We start from the raw sequence: 16,953 nt of genomic DNA, 5'->3' as shown, positions 1-16,953 counted from the left end.
AGAGGAGCAACCGAGACAGAATCCGGTGCTCCGACCAGGACTAGAACCAGTGTGCCAGCGCTGCAGGCAGAGTATTAGCCTAGTGAGCCGTGGCACCGGCCCTGCATATCATTTTCTTCATCTTTTCTGATTTACTTACTAAAAAGCACATGTGAAACACTCAGCCTCATGCCTAGCAGATACTGAGAGCTCCCTAAACATATGCCATGATGCTGTCTTGCTATCTTTTTTTTTTCCCCATTTAGGTTACTTCCAGCTTTTCATTACTATGAATTGCCTTGTTACAAACATTTGTCAATACCACCTTTCCCTCAATCTTTTTGAGTTATGTTTCTTAAAATAGACTTTCATCAAGTTAAAGGTAAATGACTATTTGGGATTTTTAAAAAATTACGTTTATTTTCATTTATTTGAAAGGCAAAGAAAAAGACTGACAGACAGACAGATGGAGACAGAAATGTCCCATTAGCTGGTTTACTCCCCAAGCAGCTGCCATACTCCAGGCTGGACCAGATTGAAACCAGGAGCCAGGAACTAAATCCAGGTCTCCCATGTTGGTTGGCAAGGGACCCAACTACTTGAGCCATGACTAGCTACTTCTGGGGTATAAATTAGCAGGAAATTGGAATGGAGCATGGAGCTAGGACTCGAGCCCAGGCACTCCAATACAGGCATCCCAAACAGTGGCGTAACTATTCACCAAAGCCTGCCCCTCAAATAACTATTTGTAAAGGTGTTACTATGTTAGTAGGGTAATTTTCCCCTAATCTATGATAAAGTCACATTGAAGTTCATCCTTTGCCCTTTGACAGTGTAAAATTTCTGGCCACTGGTGACAGGCTAGAAGAAGGAATTCTCATAGAGTATGCTGATTCTCTTTCCATGTGCTGTTTTACTCCTCTGCAGTTCACTTGTGGTAGGATGATGAGAATTGGGAAGTACCTAACTCTTTTGGAAATGCTATTCTACCCAACCAAAATAATGGCTCTGGTATGCTACTGCCTGGAGTGCACATTCAACCTTGTGACTCTGAGGCATGAATTGCTTGTCACATGAGTATCCTGTGATGCCTGCGCACATGTAAATAGTGTATTAAAAACATCCTGGGCTCAACAGGTGTTAGCAAATTGCATTTGAATGCCAATTAAGACAACCCTACATACCAGCATGCTTGTTTACAATTCTTCAAGTAGATTAAAATATCAACTCATTGCTAGGGATGTTAACCCCAAGACCCAGCATTCTTTTTTTTTTTTTTTTTTTTTTGCAGGCAGAGTGGACAATGAGAGAGAGAGAGACCGAGAGAAAGGTCTTCCTTTGCCGTTGGTTCACCCTCCAATGGCTGCCGCGGCCAGTGCACTGCGGCCGGCGCACCGCGCTGATCCGATGGCAGGAGCCAGGAGCCAGGTGCTTTTCCTGGTCTCCCATGGGGTGCAGGGCCCAAGCACCTGGGCCATCCTCCACTGCACTCCCTGGCCACAGCAGAGGGCTGGCCTGGAAGAGGGGCAACCGGGACAGAATTCGGCACCCCGACCAGGACTAGAACCCGGTGTGCCGGCACCGCTAGGCGGAGGATTAGCCTAGTGAGCCGCGGTGCCGGCCCAAGACCCAGCATTCTAAGAACAGTTTCCATTTTTATCCTCCAAGTCACACCAACACAAGAATGAAGTTAAAGAAAACAGATATATAAAACCTGACTATAGTTGTTTGGTCCAATTCTACAACTAGGTCCCACATTTTTAGTATGTTTTTAAATACAGCCTCAGGGCAAACTATGTCAAATACTGAACTCCTCTTAATTTTCCTATTCAACATAAAAGCATGTTTCCATAGCATGTTCCACATATCTTAACACTCTTTTCCTCCAGAGCCCAGAACAGCAGCCCTTCCTAGCCTCTTTTTAATTTTATTTTTAAAGATTTACTTATTTGAAAGGCAGAGTTACAGAGAGAGGGAGAGAGAGCGAGCTTCTATTTGATGGATCACTTCCTAGACGGCCTCTGTGGCCGGGACAGACCAGGCTGAAGCCAGGAGCTTCATTCAGGTCTCCCATGTGGGTGGCAAAATCCTAAGCACTTGGGCCATCTTTCACTGCTTTTCCCAGGCCATTAGCAGGTAGGTGGATCAAAGTGGAACAGCTGGGACCCGAACCAGTGCCCATACGGAATACTAGCATCACAGGCAGTGCCTTTACCCACTATGTCACAACACTGGCACTGTTTTCCTAGACTCTTTCCAACAACCCCAACCCACTTTTTAGAGGAACATGCAGATTTTCAGTCCCTTACATTGTGATGGTCTCCAAACCAAAGATGACCACATCTACTTACGAGTTTATGAAACATCTCACAATGACAGCACATAATAACCAGAAAAACTGGCTCAGCTGGAGATGAGACTTTAGTTGTCCTTTATAGTTACCTTAAGTCTTTGATTGAAAGCATCAAACAGTAGTTTGATCCCATCCTGAGTCAGGTTAAGAATGAGGTCGTGGCTTAAAGGAGACTGCAAAACAAAAATAAAACACAGAATGATCGACTGATTTATTCACCAGCATCTACTAAAAGCCTTACAGTACAAATGCAATGCACAGAGAATACCTAATGATGGGCAGTCCCTCTCTCCCCCAACAAATGAAGTTTGGAAGCCAAAAACAAAACAAAACAAAACAAAACAAAACAACTGCTGCAATGTGTCTTCTACTTCCAGCTTGCAGCTTCTGCTTCATGATACTGGCTAAAGAGGGCCTGTCTTTTCCAGGCTTCATTATAAATACCTGGGTAAAAGGGACAAAACTTATGAGTATATAGACCATTTTCTTTTGAGGCTCCAGGGTCCATATATTTAAGTTTGCTGCCATCAAAGATACAGAGCAGTCAGCAAGGAATACAGGTCATGTGAAAAGCCCATAATCTGAACTCAGCAGATACTGCTTACATATGTCAGCTGAACCTACATTGATTCACCTAAGTTCTTTGTATTATCTACAGGGAACACAATTTAGTCATTAAATGCTTTAGGCTCAATTCTAGAACAAAAAGAAATACTTTTTTGATATGATTATACATGAGATAGCACACTTATTCCTTTCTTCACTAGCTTCACCTCCTTACCCCCATTAGGGAATGTGCTTCTTTCTAAAAAGCCTAGCCTAAGACCTAAAGGGTCAGATTTCTACATTTTCTGCTTCTGAGTCCTGGGGAAACGGAATAGCAGCATAGAGCTGTGAACCCCTGGTAACTTTAGATGACTCTCAAAACGTCTCTGAGTAATTAAAAATGCATCTTAATGAAGAATGGGATGGGAGAGGGAGTAGGAGATGGGAGGGTTTGCGGGTGGGAGGCTGGTTATGGGGGGAGCTACTATAATCCAAAAGTTGTACTTTTGAAATTTATATATATTAAATAAAAGTTAAAAAAAAAAACAAAACTTCTCCTAGCTCTAGTTTCTTCACAGGAATACCTTCATCCCTTTCCTTCAGGGTTCTCAGGACAGAGATAGTGGGTCAAAATGCACCAAGGACAATAGCAGGTACACAGCACTCTTTCCTCTTGTGGCTGTCCCATCAGCAATCAGTTCAAGGGCTGAATGTCTGAAGACTCCACAGTGCTGACCCAGTCTGCCCAGTAGTAGGAAAAAAAAAAACCAAAAAGCAAAAAAAGGCTGGCGCCGCAGCTCAGCCGCAGCTCAATAGACTAATCCTCCGCCTTGCAGCGCCGGCACACCGGGTTCTAGTCCTGGTCGGGGTGCCAGATTCTGTCCTGGTTGCCCCTCTTCCAGTCCAGCTCTCTGCTGTGGCCTGGGAGTGCAGTGGAGGATGGCCCAAGTCCTTGGGCCCTGCACCCCATGGGAGACCAGGAGAAGCACCTGGTTCCTGGCTTCGGATCAGCACCGGCTGCGGCGGCCATTGGGGGGGTGAACCAATGGAAAAGGAAGACATTTATCTCTGTCTCTCTCTCTCACTGTCTACTCTGCCTGTCAAAACACACACACACACACACACACACACAAACCAAAAAATCAACATCCAAAACTCCACAGAGTTCCTCATAAGATTTAGAGAAGTTTCTTTATAGAGCTTCTTAAGGCAGACCAGTAAATGATGGAGGTATGGCTGTCAGAGACAGAGATCTGGGCTTTAATGCCAGATGCCATTGCTAGTATGGGCATCACTGGGGGAAATTCTCTCCAAAGAGCCTTCCAGGATTAGCTCAGAATGTCTGCCCCTTCTACACCATTATCTTCCCAAGGTAGCGAGAACAGGTTGTACCATCAAGATTGGTAAAAACTAGAAGGAAGTTAAAAATTTTCCAGTAGGTCTATAAGAATGTCTGAACCATTAGGTCTCAAGCAAGATAACAGAACAATGAACCCTCACACTGGGTTATTTATTCTCAACCTAGAACACAAAGTTCTACTTTGGAGAGGCTTATTCCATGGAAGCAAGCAAGATGAGGCAACATTTTAGTTCTTTCAGATTCTTGCTTAGAGGATGACTGCTGGAGGATCTCAATTTTTCTATACTCTCCCATGATCTGATCATGTTTTTTCTTAGTACTGTTATAATCCAGGATAAACTAAAAATTTTCAAAAGCAATCAAACCATTCTCCAATCAATTTGTTTTATACTTTACATCTCTAGAACCAAAGCACAGGTACACATGTATGATTTGATATTTAAGCAAGCCCCTTTGGTAACCCAGCCTGTCCTCCATAACAAACAGTTCGCTAACCCATCTGTTACTAGTTGAAGCAAACTGACCAATCAGAAAAGGAAGAAGCAGGCAGGCAGAAGCAGAAAGGATATCAGAGCTCTGAAAGACCACCTCCTTTAGATCCTTGCCAAAAAGATTATCCTATGTAGCAGGAAACTACATATTTTATAGAAGAATTAGACTGGTCAATAATTTGTAACAAGTTGTGCAACCAAGAAATGGGAAGAGTAGAGGTCTGGTGGCCCAGTGGGTTAAGTCACAGCTTGGGATGCCTGCATCCAATATCAGAGTGCTGTTTCTAGTCCTAGCTAACCTGTGCTTCTGCTCCACCTTCTTGCTAATGAACCTGGGAGGCAGCGGATATTGGCCTTGTACGTGGGTTCCTGCTACACACGGGAGGGACCCCATGAAGTACCTGGTTCCTGGCTCAGTGTGACTCAGCCCCAGCTGTTGTGGATATTTGGGAAGTGAACTAGAAGACAGAAGATCTTCTCTGTCTCTCCCTCTCCATCACGCTGCCTTATAAATATATAAACATTTTTTTGGGCTGGCACTGTGGCTCAATAGGCTAATCCTCTGCCTGCAGCGCCGGCACACCGGGTTCTAGTCCCGGTCAGGGCGCCGGATTCTGTCCCGGTTGCCCCTCTTCCAGGCCAGCTCTCTGCTATGGCCCGGGAGTGCAGTGGAGGATGGCCCAAGTCCTTGGGCCCTGCACCTGCATGGGAGACCAGGAAAAGCACCTGGCTCCTGGCTTCGGATCAGTGCGATGCGCCGGCCGCAGCGTGCCGGCCGCGGCGGCCCTTGGAGGATGAACCAACGGCAAAAAGAAGACCTTTCTCTCTGTCTCTCTCTCACTGTCCACTCTGCCTGTCAAAAAAAAAAAAAAAAAAAAAAATATATATATATATAAAAACATTTTTAAAAAGGATCTTCAAATAAATAAAATAAGTAGACTCAAAAAACAATGCATGTTAATTGATTATAGTTGCTTAGAAGATACTGGGGAAAATTAGCTTAATGCTCACACTATTTGGACCCAAATATCTAAATGACAGACAACAAATATAGTGATATAAGAAATAAATTTCAGTGTTACAAATTGGTTAAGAAAGTTTAAAGTCTATTTTTTTTTCTTAAAATTATTTAAGAGGCAGAGTGAGGGACAGAGAGATAGGTCTTCCATCCATTGGTTCACTCCCCAATGGTCACAATAGTGGAGCTGGGCCACACTGAAGCCAGGAGCTTCTTCTGGGTCTCCCATGTGAGTGTAGGGGCCCAAGAACTTGGGCCATCTTCCACTGCTTTCCCATGCCATTAGCTAGCAGGGAGCTGGATTGGAAGTGGGGCAGCTGGAACTCGAACCAGCACCCATATGGGATGCCAGCACTGTAGGCGGCAGCTTTACCCGCTACGCCATAGCACCAGCTCCATAAAGCTTATTTTCTAATTTATACATTCCTGGGATATCTAAATCTGATTTACATGAAATGGATCGGACTAGCTCAAACTCAAGAAGCAAGCCTTTTTCCTCTGTGTGTTAAGGGAAAAAGCAACCATCCACCCTTCACTTTATAAATAAGAAACCACTTTGTACTGTGGTTCAAGGAACTGCACACTCCTTGCAGTCTCTTGTTCTGGGGTAAGCACCCCATGTGAACACCTAAGCACCTGCATGGAGACAAAGCATTCCCTTTCTCAGAAAGATCCCTCACTACACTGGCACAAGCATACAGTACTGCAAAATGTAATTTCTGAGTATAGTTAATGGGTCCAACTCTGACTCTGCTGTAAGCCAAATCTGGGAGCTTCACAGAAGGGTTACCCACCTGTAATCTGCAACATTCTTCTTGTCAAAAATAAACTGTCAGTTACTTTAGGATTGGAAATTAACTGGAACACATGGCACTGAAACCATCAACCCATTACTCAAAGAGCCTAAGTCCACTGGGGACATCCTTTAGCCTGTATAGGCTCAAAAGTATCCCTTGAGGTTTGTGAAACATAGGGGATCACAAAAGCTGCTCCACATGGCAACCAGTCTGTGTCCTTCAGTAGAGGGGAGACTGCTCTTTGGGAAAAATACAGGGACAGGCTATATCTGCTTCCTTTCAAGTCTGGTATGCTCTGCTAGCTAGAAATCTGCACTACAGTGATCCTTATTAAAAAAAAAAAAAAACAACTGGCCGGCACCGTGGCTCACTAGGCTAATCCTCCGCCTTGCGGCGCCAGCACACTGGGTTCTAGTCCCGGTTGGGGTGCCGGATTCTGTCCCGGTTGCCCCTCTTCCAGGCCAGCTCTCTGCTGTGGCCAGGGAGTGCAGTGGAGGATGGCCCAAGTGCTTGGGCCCTGTACCCCATGGGAGACCAGGAGAAGTACCTGGCTCCTGCCTTCGGATCAGCGTGGTGCGCCGGCCGCAGCGCGCCGGCTGCGGCGGCCATTGGAGGGTGAACCAACGGCAAAGGAAGACCTTTCTCTCTGTCTCTCTCTTTCTCTGTCCACTCTGCTGTCAAAAAAACAAACAAACAAAACAAAACAAAACAAAAACAAACAAAAAAAACCAACAACTTATTTGAAAGAATTGACACAAAGATCTCAACACTCAACAGATCTTCCATCTACTGGCTCACTCCCCAAATACCTGCACCAGCCAGGGTTGAGCCTAGGTGAAGCCAGGAACTCCATCTAGGTCTCCCATGTGGACAGCATGGGTCCATGTACTCAAGCCATCATCTGCTGCTTTCCCAGATACATCAGCAGAAAGGTGAATCAGACACAGAGCCCTTGTCACAAGACAATGCCTGCCCCTACAATAACCCTGAACACAAACTAACCAGCAAAGCAGAAAAGACCGTTTTAAACATGAAAGTGATGGCAAGCACTCTAGAAGACCAGGTGACTCCAGAAAAGTCTCTAAGGGCCAGTAGGTACATCAACCAGACAAAACAGGTTCCATTTTTACTATTTTTCCAAACCTAGCAGCACTAGATAATCAAGACCAAAAGTTACATCACCTTTGCAGACAACTTACTGATTAGGGATGTTACTTTAAGAAACTGCCACCACTCACCTGCTCACTGTAGAGAACCTGGACATTTTTGATGATGCGACAGTGCTTCTGAAGAATGGCTACTGCCTGAGCCAGAGGCATTCCTGAAATAAAGCAAGAATACCTGTGTGATTACTTAGACTACCCATTTACTGACATTTACCACTGTGCTGGGCATTAATCCCTAAAGGAAAGGAGGGTGCTACTAAACGTCTATAGACATATGAGTAAATAAAAGCTCAGTAAAGGGGCCAGTGCTGCCTCGTAGTAGGCTAAGCCTCTGCCTGTGGCGCCGGCATCCATATGGGCACCGGTTTGTGTCCTGGCTGCTCTTCTTCCAATCTAGCTCTCTGCTGTGGCCTGGGGAAGCAGTAGAAGATGGCCCAAGTCCTTGGGACCCTGCACCCATGTGGGAGACCCAAAGAAAGCTCCTGGCTCCTGGCTTCAGACCGGCACAGCTCCAGCTATTGTGGCCATTTGGGGAGTGAACCAGTGAATGGAAGACTTCTCTGTTTCTCTCTCTGTAACTCTATCATTCAAATAAATAAATAAATAAATAAATAAAATTCTAAGAGCTAGAATGAAGTTAAGCAGCAAAGCACTAAGGGACTAGTCAGATTGCAAAGCAGAGGCAGTGAATTTATTAAAGATTCCTGGAAATAAGAACTTCCACACTGATCCCAGGACTGTGGACACCAAGGTTCTAGTCCTCACTCTGCCATAGATTACCTATGACCTGGGACCAGTCCTTTCTTTTCCTCTGCAGCATTATATGTCTCCATATCGCTCAAATGTGGGTCTGAGAGAGCACATGACTTGTACAGGGCCGTTTAAAAAACTTTAAAATTGAGATAGATAGCAGCTTAAACTGTTGCTTGGGATGCCTGCATCCCCTATCAGAATGCCTGGGACCAATTCCCACCTCTGCTTTCTGCTAATCCATTATCTGGGAGGCAGCTCATGATGGCTCAAGCACTTGGGGCCCTGTCACACACATGGGAGACCCTGGCTCCTGGCTTCAGCCTGACCCAGTCTTGGGTGTTGTGGGCAGCTGGGAGGTAAGCCAGTAGATGTAAAATACCCCCTCCTTTTCTCTCTCAGCCTTTAAAATAAATAAAAATCAAAGACTTTTAATTTTTAAAAAGTTTAAAATCAGACATCTACTGGAATCAACTTGTTTTACCAAGGATTTAAACAGGATTCCTACTTTAAATTCCACAGAAATTTAACCCTTAACACTGGGGTTTTCAACTCATGGCCCATTATAAGCAGATCTACATATGTCTCTAGTTTAATTTGGATCCCAATGACATCTCAAACATTAAAAAAAAAAAAGTTTGTTTACAGAGTCCATTATAAACAGGAAACATACACAGAAACAAGTCCCTGACAACCCAAAAACAAAGACTCACTGTTTCAAGAGTACAAGGAGGGTATCCGATCCATACCACTGTGTGGGTCCCCAACACCCTCTGTGCTGATTACTTAGTGGATGCTGAATAAATATTTATTCAATTGAACTGAAGGACTGTGGAGTGGATAAGAGAAAGGGAGAAGAGGAACCATCCTATCACCCCAGGGCAACATGGTCAACATCAGCCGACCTCCAGATCAAGAGGATAAGATGTGCAGAAAAGAGCTTAAAAACGAAGAATCAGAAAGTTAAAACTCATGGCCTATCCACATTTAAACAATCTAATCCCACCCTCATTTGAAAGACTATTCTTTAGTTTTAAAAATTTAGACTTAAAAATTTAGCCAGGAACTCCATCTGGGTCTCCCATGTGAGTAACAGAGGCCCAAATGAGCCCTCATCTGTTGCCTTGCAGGATGCATTGGCAGGAATGTGGATCAAAGCAGCTGGAAATGGAACTATGCAAATGGATACGCTATGTGACATCCCTGGTGGCGGCTTGACCCTCTGTGCCACAGCACCTGCCTTCCCATTTTCAGCTCGATAAAGTTTAAGGGAATCACAAGGCTGACTTATGATCTTAAATAAAGTCATTTATAGCACAAGGCCTGGCACAACAGTAAAGGTTAAAAAATGTTTCCTAAGAATATGAACTAGTGGGACTGGTGCTATGGCACAGTAGGTTAATCTTCTGCCTGCGGCGCCTGGCATCCCATATAGGTGCTGGTTCTAGTCCCGGCTGCTCCTCTTCCAATCCAGCTACCTGCTATAGCCTGGAAAGCAGTAGAAGATGGCCCATGTCCTTGGGTCCCTGCACCCATGTGGGAGATCCAGAAGAAACTCCTGGCTCCCAGCCTCGGATTGGCCCAGGTCCAGCCACAGCAGCCATTTGGGGAGAGACCCAGCAGATGGAAGATCTGTCTCTTCCTTTCTCTGTGTGTAACTCTACCTCTCAAATAAATAAATAAATAAAATATTTTTTTAAAAAAATGAACTAGTTGGATACATCACTCAGCCTTGTAATTCCTGAAATGGAGGAAAATCTAGGTGGTCTTTCTCAAGAGGAACAAACACATCCACCAGAAGACGGATAAGCTCAGTTAGTTATGTGCCATGAAAGGAAAGGCCACACAGTTTTTCTGATCCATGTGGTACAAACTAGTTTCTTCTTCTGAGAGGGTTCTTTCCCACTTAACCACATAAAAGTCCTGGTCTCAGCATCTTTAGATCCTGAGTCACCCAGAGAAAACACACTCAAGGGAGACAAAAAGCAGCCATAGTGACCACTCATCACACAGCTACTGGTAAAGGAAGGCTACAGAAGGCCTTTAAAGGGAATCAGCTTTCAGTGGCAAAGAAGGGGGAGCACTGTTCTCTGCTCCAACAGAATGATCAGCCTTCTTTTTTTTTTTTTTTTTTTTTTTTGACAGGCAGAGTGGACAGTGAGAGAGAGAGACAGAGAGAAAGGTCTTCCTTTTGCCGTTGGTTCACCCTCCAATGGCCGCCGCGGCCGGCGCGCTGCAGCCGGCGCACCGCGCTGATCCGATGGCAGGAGCCAGGAGCCAGGTGCTTCTCCTGGTCTCCCATGGGGTGCAGGGCCCAAGCACCTGGGCCATCCTCCACTGCACTCCCTGGCCACAGCAGAGGGCTGGCCTGGAAGAGGGGCAACCGGGACAGAATCCGGTGCCCCGACCGGGACTAGAACCCGGTGTGCCGGCGCCGCTAGGCGGAGGATTAGCCTAGTGAGCCGCGGCGCCGGCTATGATCAGCCTTCTAAATCGAACAAATTTATGCCCTACATACCTCATCATTCGCTGGCTTATAACCTTGAAATGGCTTCCATTGCAGGGGAATAAGACCCAAATACTGGGGCTGGTGCTCTGGCGGCTTAAGCCACCATCTGCTGCACTGGCATCCCATTTGGGTACCAGTTCGAGTCCTGGCTGCTCCACTTCTGATCTGGCTCCCTGCTAAAGTGCCTGGGAAAGCAGAGGAAGCTGGCCCAAGTCCTTGGGCCTGTGCACCCATGGATGAAACTCCTGGCTCCTGGCTTTGGCCTGGCTCAGCCCTGGCTGTTGTGGCATTTGGGGAGTGAACCAGCAGATGGAAGACTTTTCTAACTCTCCCTCTCCCTCTTTGTAACTCTTTCAAATAAATAAATCTTGGCTCCAAATATTCTCAACCATTTCCATTTCCATTTTTCTTTCCATATTTCATTCACCATGCCTCCCCTTTGTTACTTTGTCAAGCTCTTTCCCACTGTAGGTCTTTGCACTAACACTTGCTGCTGCTGCTGGAATGTTCTTCCCACAGATGGTTCGTTCTCATACTTCAGGTCATGGCTCACACCTCCGTGACTGCCTTGTCTACTACAGCCTCTCAGCCCATTTACTTAACTGTTAGTTTTCCCCGTACCCTGTAGAGGGCAGGGACCTTGTCTGTCTCATTCATCACTATACCCTCAGCACCCAATCACCATGCAAGGCATACTTGTAGGTAGTCTTGTAATCTGTGAATCAAAGCAATCAAGTAGAGCACACAGGTCCTGTATATCCCAGTGACCATCTTCTCCCTCCAAGGACTCCATCATCTCTCACCAATACTCTCTCCTACTGTTCCTCTAAGGGATAGGTCTCTACCATAAGCTGTAGTTCTTCAGTTCATCCCTCACTAAACCAACCAACCAGTTTCTGACTCACATTTCAATGTGTTTTCTGTAGACATCTAAGGGTAAATAAAAGTCCACAGATTAAAAAGTGATCATCTTCTCTGCATTCTAGTTCTTACTTAATTCTTCCAATATCCACCAAGTCTCTCAGGCCAAAGACCTCTAGATTCCTCTTCCCCATCTCTCCAAATCTAGTCTCCAAACTCTTCCTCCTAAAACAATGTCCACAACAGACTTCACTATAGCATGCTCTTTCCCACTGAACCCAGACACTCCTTGACAGTGTACCATTCAGCTACAACCCAACAGAACTGGGACTCTGGGAAACTCATCCTTCTTCCACCAGTTCATCATGCTCTAATTATAATACCAAATGGTTTATAGTTCCCTGAATACACCATTTATCCTTCCCACTGGAAGATTTATGAGTCCAATGGGTTGAACAGAAAGTCTTCCCTGAACCCCCAACTCAGGTCCAGTCCCTTTCCCTCTTCACAACGCCCTATTCATCCCCTTATCCATTATAACAAAGAACTATTTCTTTAATTCCTCCCTATGACTAGTCTAAGTTCTTCAAGACCATTTCTTATTAAATTTCTAATGTTTGTGAGCAGAGTTCTTGGAGATAAATAAGACTTTTGACAGAGTGAGCCTTCAGTTTCTTAGATGGTAACCTCAGAAGAGTCTATTTTCCAATGTTTGGCCATTTTCAAGACTAATTTCAAAAACAAATTGAGAGCTACGCTTCCACATCAATTCATTCTGCAAGTCTCATTCCATAAATTATTTCAAATTTGCACTGCCTTCACTGCACCACTGGTCAAACCATGAGTGACATTCCCAGACACTCTGCTTAGTCTTGGTTTTCTTGTAGCTGGCAGTTCCCTAATCTCCCAACATTTCACAAAGGCCAGGAAGGCAGCCAAGAAGCTGGATGCAGCTTCCCATTGTGATGCCAGAAAGATGACTGCAAGGGCAGACACATCTGAGTTTGTACAGGTTCTAATAAGAAGCCTGGTGACAGCAGAGCATCTCCTCAAAAAACAAAGTGGGAAGCAGGAAATTCTTATTCAGCAACCTGTTCATCATCTCCATGTTTCTGAGCCTGTTCCTCACCTGCCAGATGGAGATAACAATACCTATCTTACAGGGCTGTGGTGACAAGAGGTGACAACAGTCTGGTTCTCTGGCTTAGGAATACAATTCTAAGGCACGGATTTACTTCCTAGCCTAGCCCTACCTAACTTACCCAAATGCAGTTTGGATATGTTGCCGGTGAGGGAAGAAACTTTTTTTTTTTTTTTAAGTCTGGGGAAGTTAAATGACCACTTCAGGTGAACATCATTTTAAAATGTACATTTTAAGAACCATAGGAATAAGCCCCCTTTACGAGCTTTCCCCAAAGTTCAATTCTGAACCTAATGTACAGAAATGCTCTTTTGTTTCTAGCTGCTACTTAAATTTTTTTGAGCTATTTCATATATATATATATATATTTTTTTTTTTTTGACAGGCAGAGTGGACAGTGAGAGAGTGAGAGAGTGAGAGAGAGAGAGAGAGAGAGAAAGAGAGAGAAAGGTCTTCCTTTGCCGTTGGTTCATTCTCCAATGGCCGCCACAGCCGGCACGCTGCGGCCAGCGCACCACGCTGATCCGATGGCAGGAGCCAGGTGCTTCTCCTGGTCTCCCATGGGGTGCAGGGCCCAAGGACTTGGGCCATCCTCCACTGCACTCCCTGGCCACAGCAGAGAGCTGGCCTGGAAGAGGGGCAACCGGGATAGAATCTGGCACCCTGACCGGGACTAGAATTCAGTGTGCCGGCGCCGCAAGGCAGAGGATTAGCCTAGTGAGCCGGGGCGCCGGCAATCATATATGTTTGAGAGAAAGCGCAAAAGATCTCCCATTCACTAGTTCACCCCTCAAAGGCCCACAGCGAATGTGGCCAAGACCTGGAAACTTGGGTGGGTAGGAGGCCAATTACTTGAGCCATCCATCATTCCTGCCTTCTAGGGTCTGCATTAGCAAGGAAGCTGGAGTCAGAAGCCAGAGCTGGGGCTGGCACTGTGGCACAGCAGATACAGCTTATGCCCGTGATGCCAGCATTCCATATGAGCTGCAGTTCAAGTCCCAGCTGCTCTACTTCTGATCCAATTTCTAGCTAATGGCCTAGAAGAAGTAGCAGAGAATGGCCCAAGTACTTGGTCCTCTGCCACCCACTCAGGAGACTTGGATGGGGAAACTCCTAGCTCCTGGTTTTGGCCTGGTCCAGTCTCAGCCGTTGCAGCCATTTGGAGAGTGAACCAGAGGATGGAAGATCACTCTCTCCTTCTCTATCTCTGCCTTTCAGATAAATAAGTAAGTCTTCAACTTGTGGTGTTTCTTGGAAAAAGATATTTATTAAAAAAAATAACAGTTGACAGAAGACTCAGTTTCCTGGAAATCCTGACCTCAACTGATAACCTTGTCACTTACTCCAGTTTTGTTTTGTTTGTTTGTTTGTTTTTTAAAGATTTATATATTTTATTTGAAAGGCAGAGTTACAGAGAGGCAGAGAGGTCTTTCGTCTCCTGGTTCACTCAACAAATGGCTGCAATGGCTGGAGCTGGGCCCATCTGAAGCCAGGAACCGGGAGCTTCTTCCAGCTCTCCCACGTGGGTGCAGGGGCCCAAGGACTTGGGCCATCTTCTGCTGCTTTCCCAGACCACAGCAGAGTTGGATTGGAAGTAGAACAACCAGGACATGAACAGGTGCCTACATGGGATGCCAGCACTGCAGGAAGTGGCTTTACCTGCTATGCCACAGCTCCAGTCCCCTTGCACTTACTTCTGACCAATGACTCTGAATGTCTGTATCACAAAGATCCATAATCTAGTCACAGTGATGCCGGTGAGTAAGGAAGAGATAAAGAGCTAAGGACTGCCAACAACCAAGCCATGCCCACCTCCTACATCACATCATCCTCCATGAAAATTAAACACGGCTAACAACTCAGCACACCCACTGCTCATCATACAGCTAAACCTCACTTTCCATCATGCTCCAGACGCCATGACACCTTCCTGGAGACCACCTCTGTGCAACAGACTCACTCCAATTCCTGCCTCCTTTGGATCTCCTTTAATCAGGCCCTGCCCTGAGCACCACCCCTATCCTATAAGAGGATGACCCCAGCCTGGGTGGGGGCAATTTTCTCTCTTATAGTTGCCTGCACTCACATCTGGGTGTGTGCTATCCCTTTGTCTTTCAATAAATCCTGCTTTTCTGCTCTATGACTCAGGGTTGTATTCTCACAAGAACCTGGACTAACTCTAGCTGGGGCAGGGGGTGGGGAGCAGGAGGAATCCCTCCGAGCCCAGCTAGGGCTCTTGATCTCCACAGCATAATATGGGGACCCCATCCCCACAACAATAACAACTAAAATTCTGGGAAGAATTCTGCAATGAGTGATTTAAGTTATGAGAGAAGACAGCACCCCCGCCTCCCCCAGTAAGGAGGCTCATGGCCACAAAGCACCAGCAGGGCCTACCAGCGATCTACATTGCCTGGTTTCTCCAATATGCTATCTTTGCAGCCAGCTGTTTTCCAAAGATGTAAGAACAAGCTATAATTCAATGGAGCAGTGACTCAGTCCAGTAGCCCACACTAGAGTGACAAAAGTTCAGGCCTGCACAAACAAGCAGCGCCAGCGCCTGTTCCCCACCCCCTTTTCTTAGTGCTGCAACATCAAAGTAAACACACTGGGTTACTGAGTGCAATCTTCCTTGTACACACAAAGGTGGTGACGCTGGGAATGGCACGGGGTGGTGGGAGAAAGCTGTGCCAACAAACCCCAAAACAACCACATTTTCTAAGAACTCTACCTTACTCTCCCCTAAATGCAATTTCCTTCAACCTTTAACTCTCACAGCTGAGTTCTGGGTTTGGGATTACGCCACCACACAGGCTACATTTCAAAAGAGAAGGAAACAAGTTAGAAGTTGCTTTAACACACACACACACACGCACACACTCAACTGCCTTGACCAGATGTCCAAGTCCGGATTTTTCCAAAAATAGGAAATCCCCCTCGCAGAAAAGGAGACAGATACAGACCATCGAGGTCACGAGGGGTCAGTCACTTCTTGGCTGTTACTTTAGCAAATGAGAATGGGAATGACATTAGTACCGATACACAGGCAGACACAGGCTTACTAGAGACGACTGCATTCAAAAGAGCAGGACTAACCTTAGGTTCAGGGCGTACGAGCTACTACTGTCATTATTATTACCACCGTCCCACCAACCCTGGAAGGGCCCCGCTGAAGCCCGAGGCCGGCGGAGCGACTGCCTGGCCGATCGGGTCGGCAGGAGCGGGTATCCAGCGCCCGGAGCACAAAAAAGCGGAGGGGACTACGGAGGCGAGGAGCCACGGGTGCAGGGGAGGGCAGGGTCCAGAGAGCAGCAAGGACCAGCGAATGACGTCCTGAGAGGACCCCACACTCACCCAGCGTGAATTCCCATTGCTCATTCCCCAGAGAGCGTTCAGGCACCACCTCCAGGTCCAGCATCGATTCGGCTCGCCGGGCCCGGGCGGCCTCCCCGCGGCGGCGCAGACGGGACTGGAGCTGAGGAGACAAAGCAGCAGCTGACGCGCCGCTCCCGCCGGCCCGAGGCTACCTTGCTCTCCTCCTTGTTCCTGTCCGGCGGCTGAGGCCCCTGCCCGGCACCACACCTCAACTTACCTCACTTCACCGGCAGCAGCCGCAGCGGCGGGAGCAGCGGCGGCCGGAGGAGCAACTGCAGCAAAAGTGGCGTGCTGGGCCGTAAAGTGCTGCGGGGGGCGGGGCGAGGGCGGGATTGCCATCACGGGGAGGAGCCTAAGGCGGAGTCGCATACGCGCCCACTCTGGATAAAGGCGGGTTTGACAGTCGCGGCAAAGGCTGCCACAGGACCGTATCATCCGACAGGGAGGGCGCTTTAGGAGCGAGGAGCCCCAGACTTCGTGAGTCCCCACACATGCACACCACCGTATACACGTTTCACACGTCTACTCGAAGAAGGGTGCGCCACCCAACAACGCACACACATACCACGACTCTGCAACGCTGTCACTCGTGTCCCGCTTGCATGCC

General features: G+C 46.8%; 1 protein-coding gene across 2 annotated transcripts in view; it reads right to left on the bottom strand.

Moving 5' to 3' along the window:
• PHAF1 (phagophore assembly factor 1) overlaps nucleotides 1–16,730 on the bottom strand; it is a 32,984-nt gene extending 16,254 nt beyond the window's left edge. The window contains exons 1-4 of one of the 2 annotated variants that reach the window (XM_002711619.6): nucleotides 16,564–16,672; nucleotides 16,326–16,446; nucleotides 7,783–7,865; nucleotides 2,422–2,505 (exon numbers count right to left, since the gene is read on the bottom strand). In XM_002711619.6, the coding sequence (XP_002711665.1) occupies nucleotides 2,422–2,505; nucleotides 7,783–7,865; nucleotides 16,326–16,389 (231 nt within the window). In that variant the 5' untranslated portion in view covers nucleotides 16,390–16,446; nucleotides 16,564–16,672. Of the gene's footprint in view, nucleotides 1–2,421; nucleotides 2,506–7,782; nucleotides 7,866–16,325; nucleotides 16,447–16,563 lie in introns of both variants that reach the window. The other variant, XM_017342285.4, reaches the window with a different exon arrangement.
• Nucleotides 16,731–16,953: the final 223 nt, after the last annotated feature.

This window comes from Oryctolagus cuniculus, chromosome 18 (genome assembly GCF_051225735.1).
Source record: "Oryctolagus cuniculus isolate XC-2025 breed Fujian yellow rabbit chromosome 18, ASM5122573v1, whole genome shotgun sequence".
Lineage (NCBI taxonomy): Eukaryota > Metazoa > Chordata > Mammalia > Lagomorpha > Leporidae > Oryctolagus > Oryctolagus cuniculus.
The sequence above is the reverse complement of the archived record's forward strand: the minus strand, read 5'-3'. Positions and strand labels throughout refer to the sequence as shown.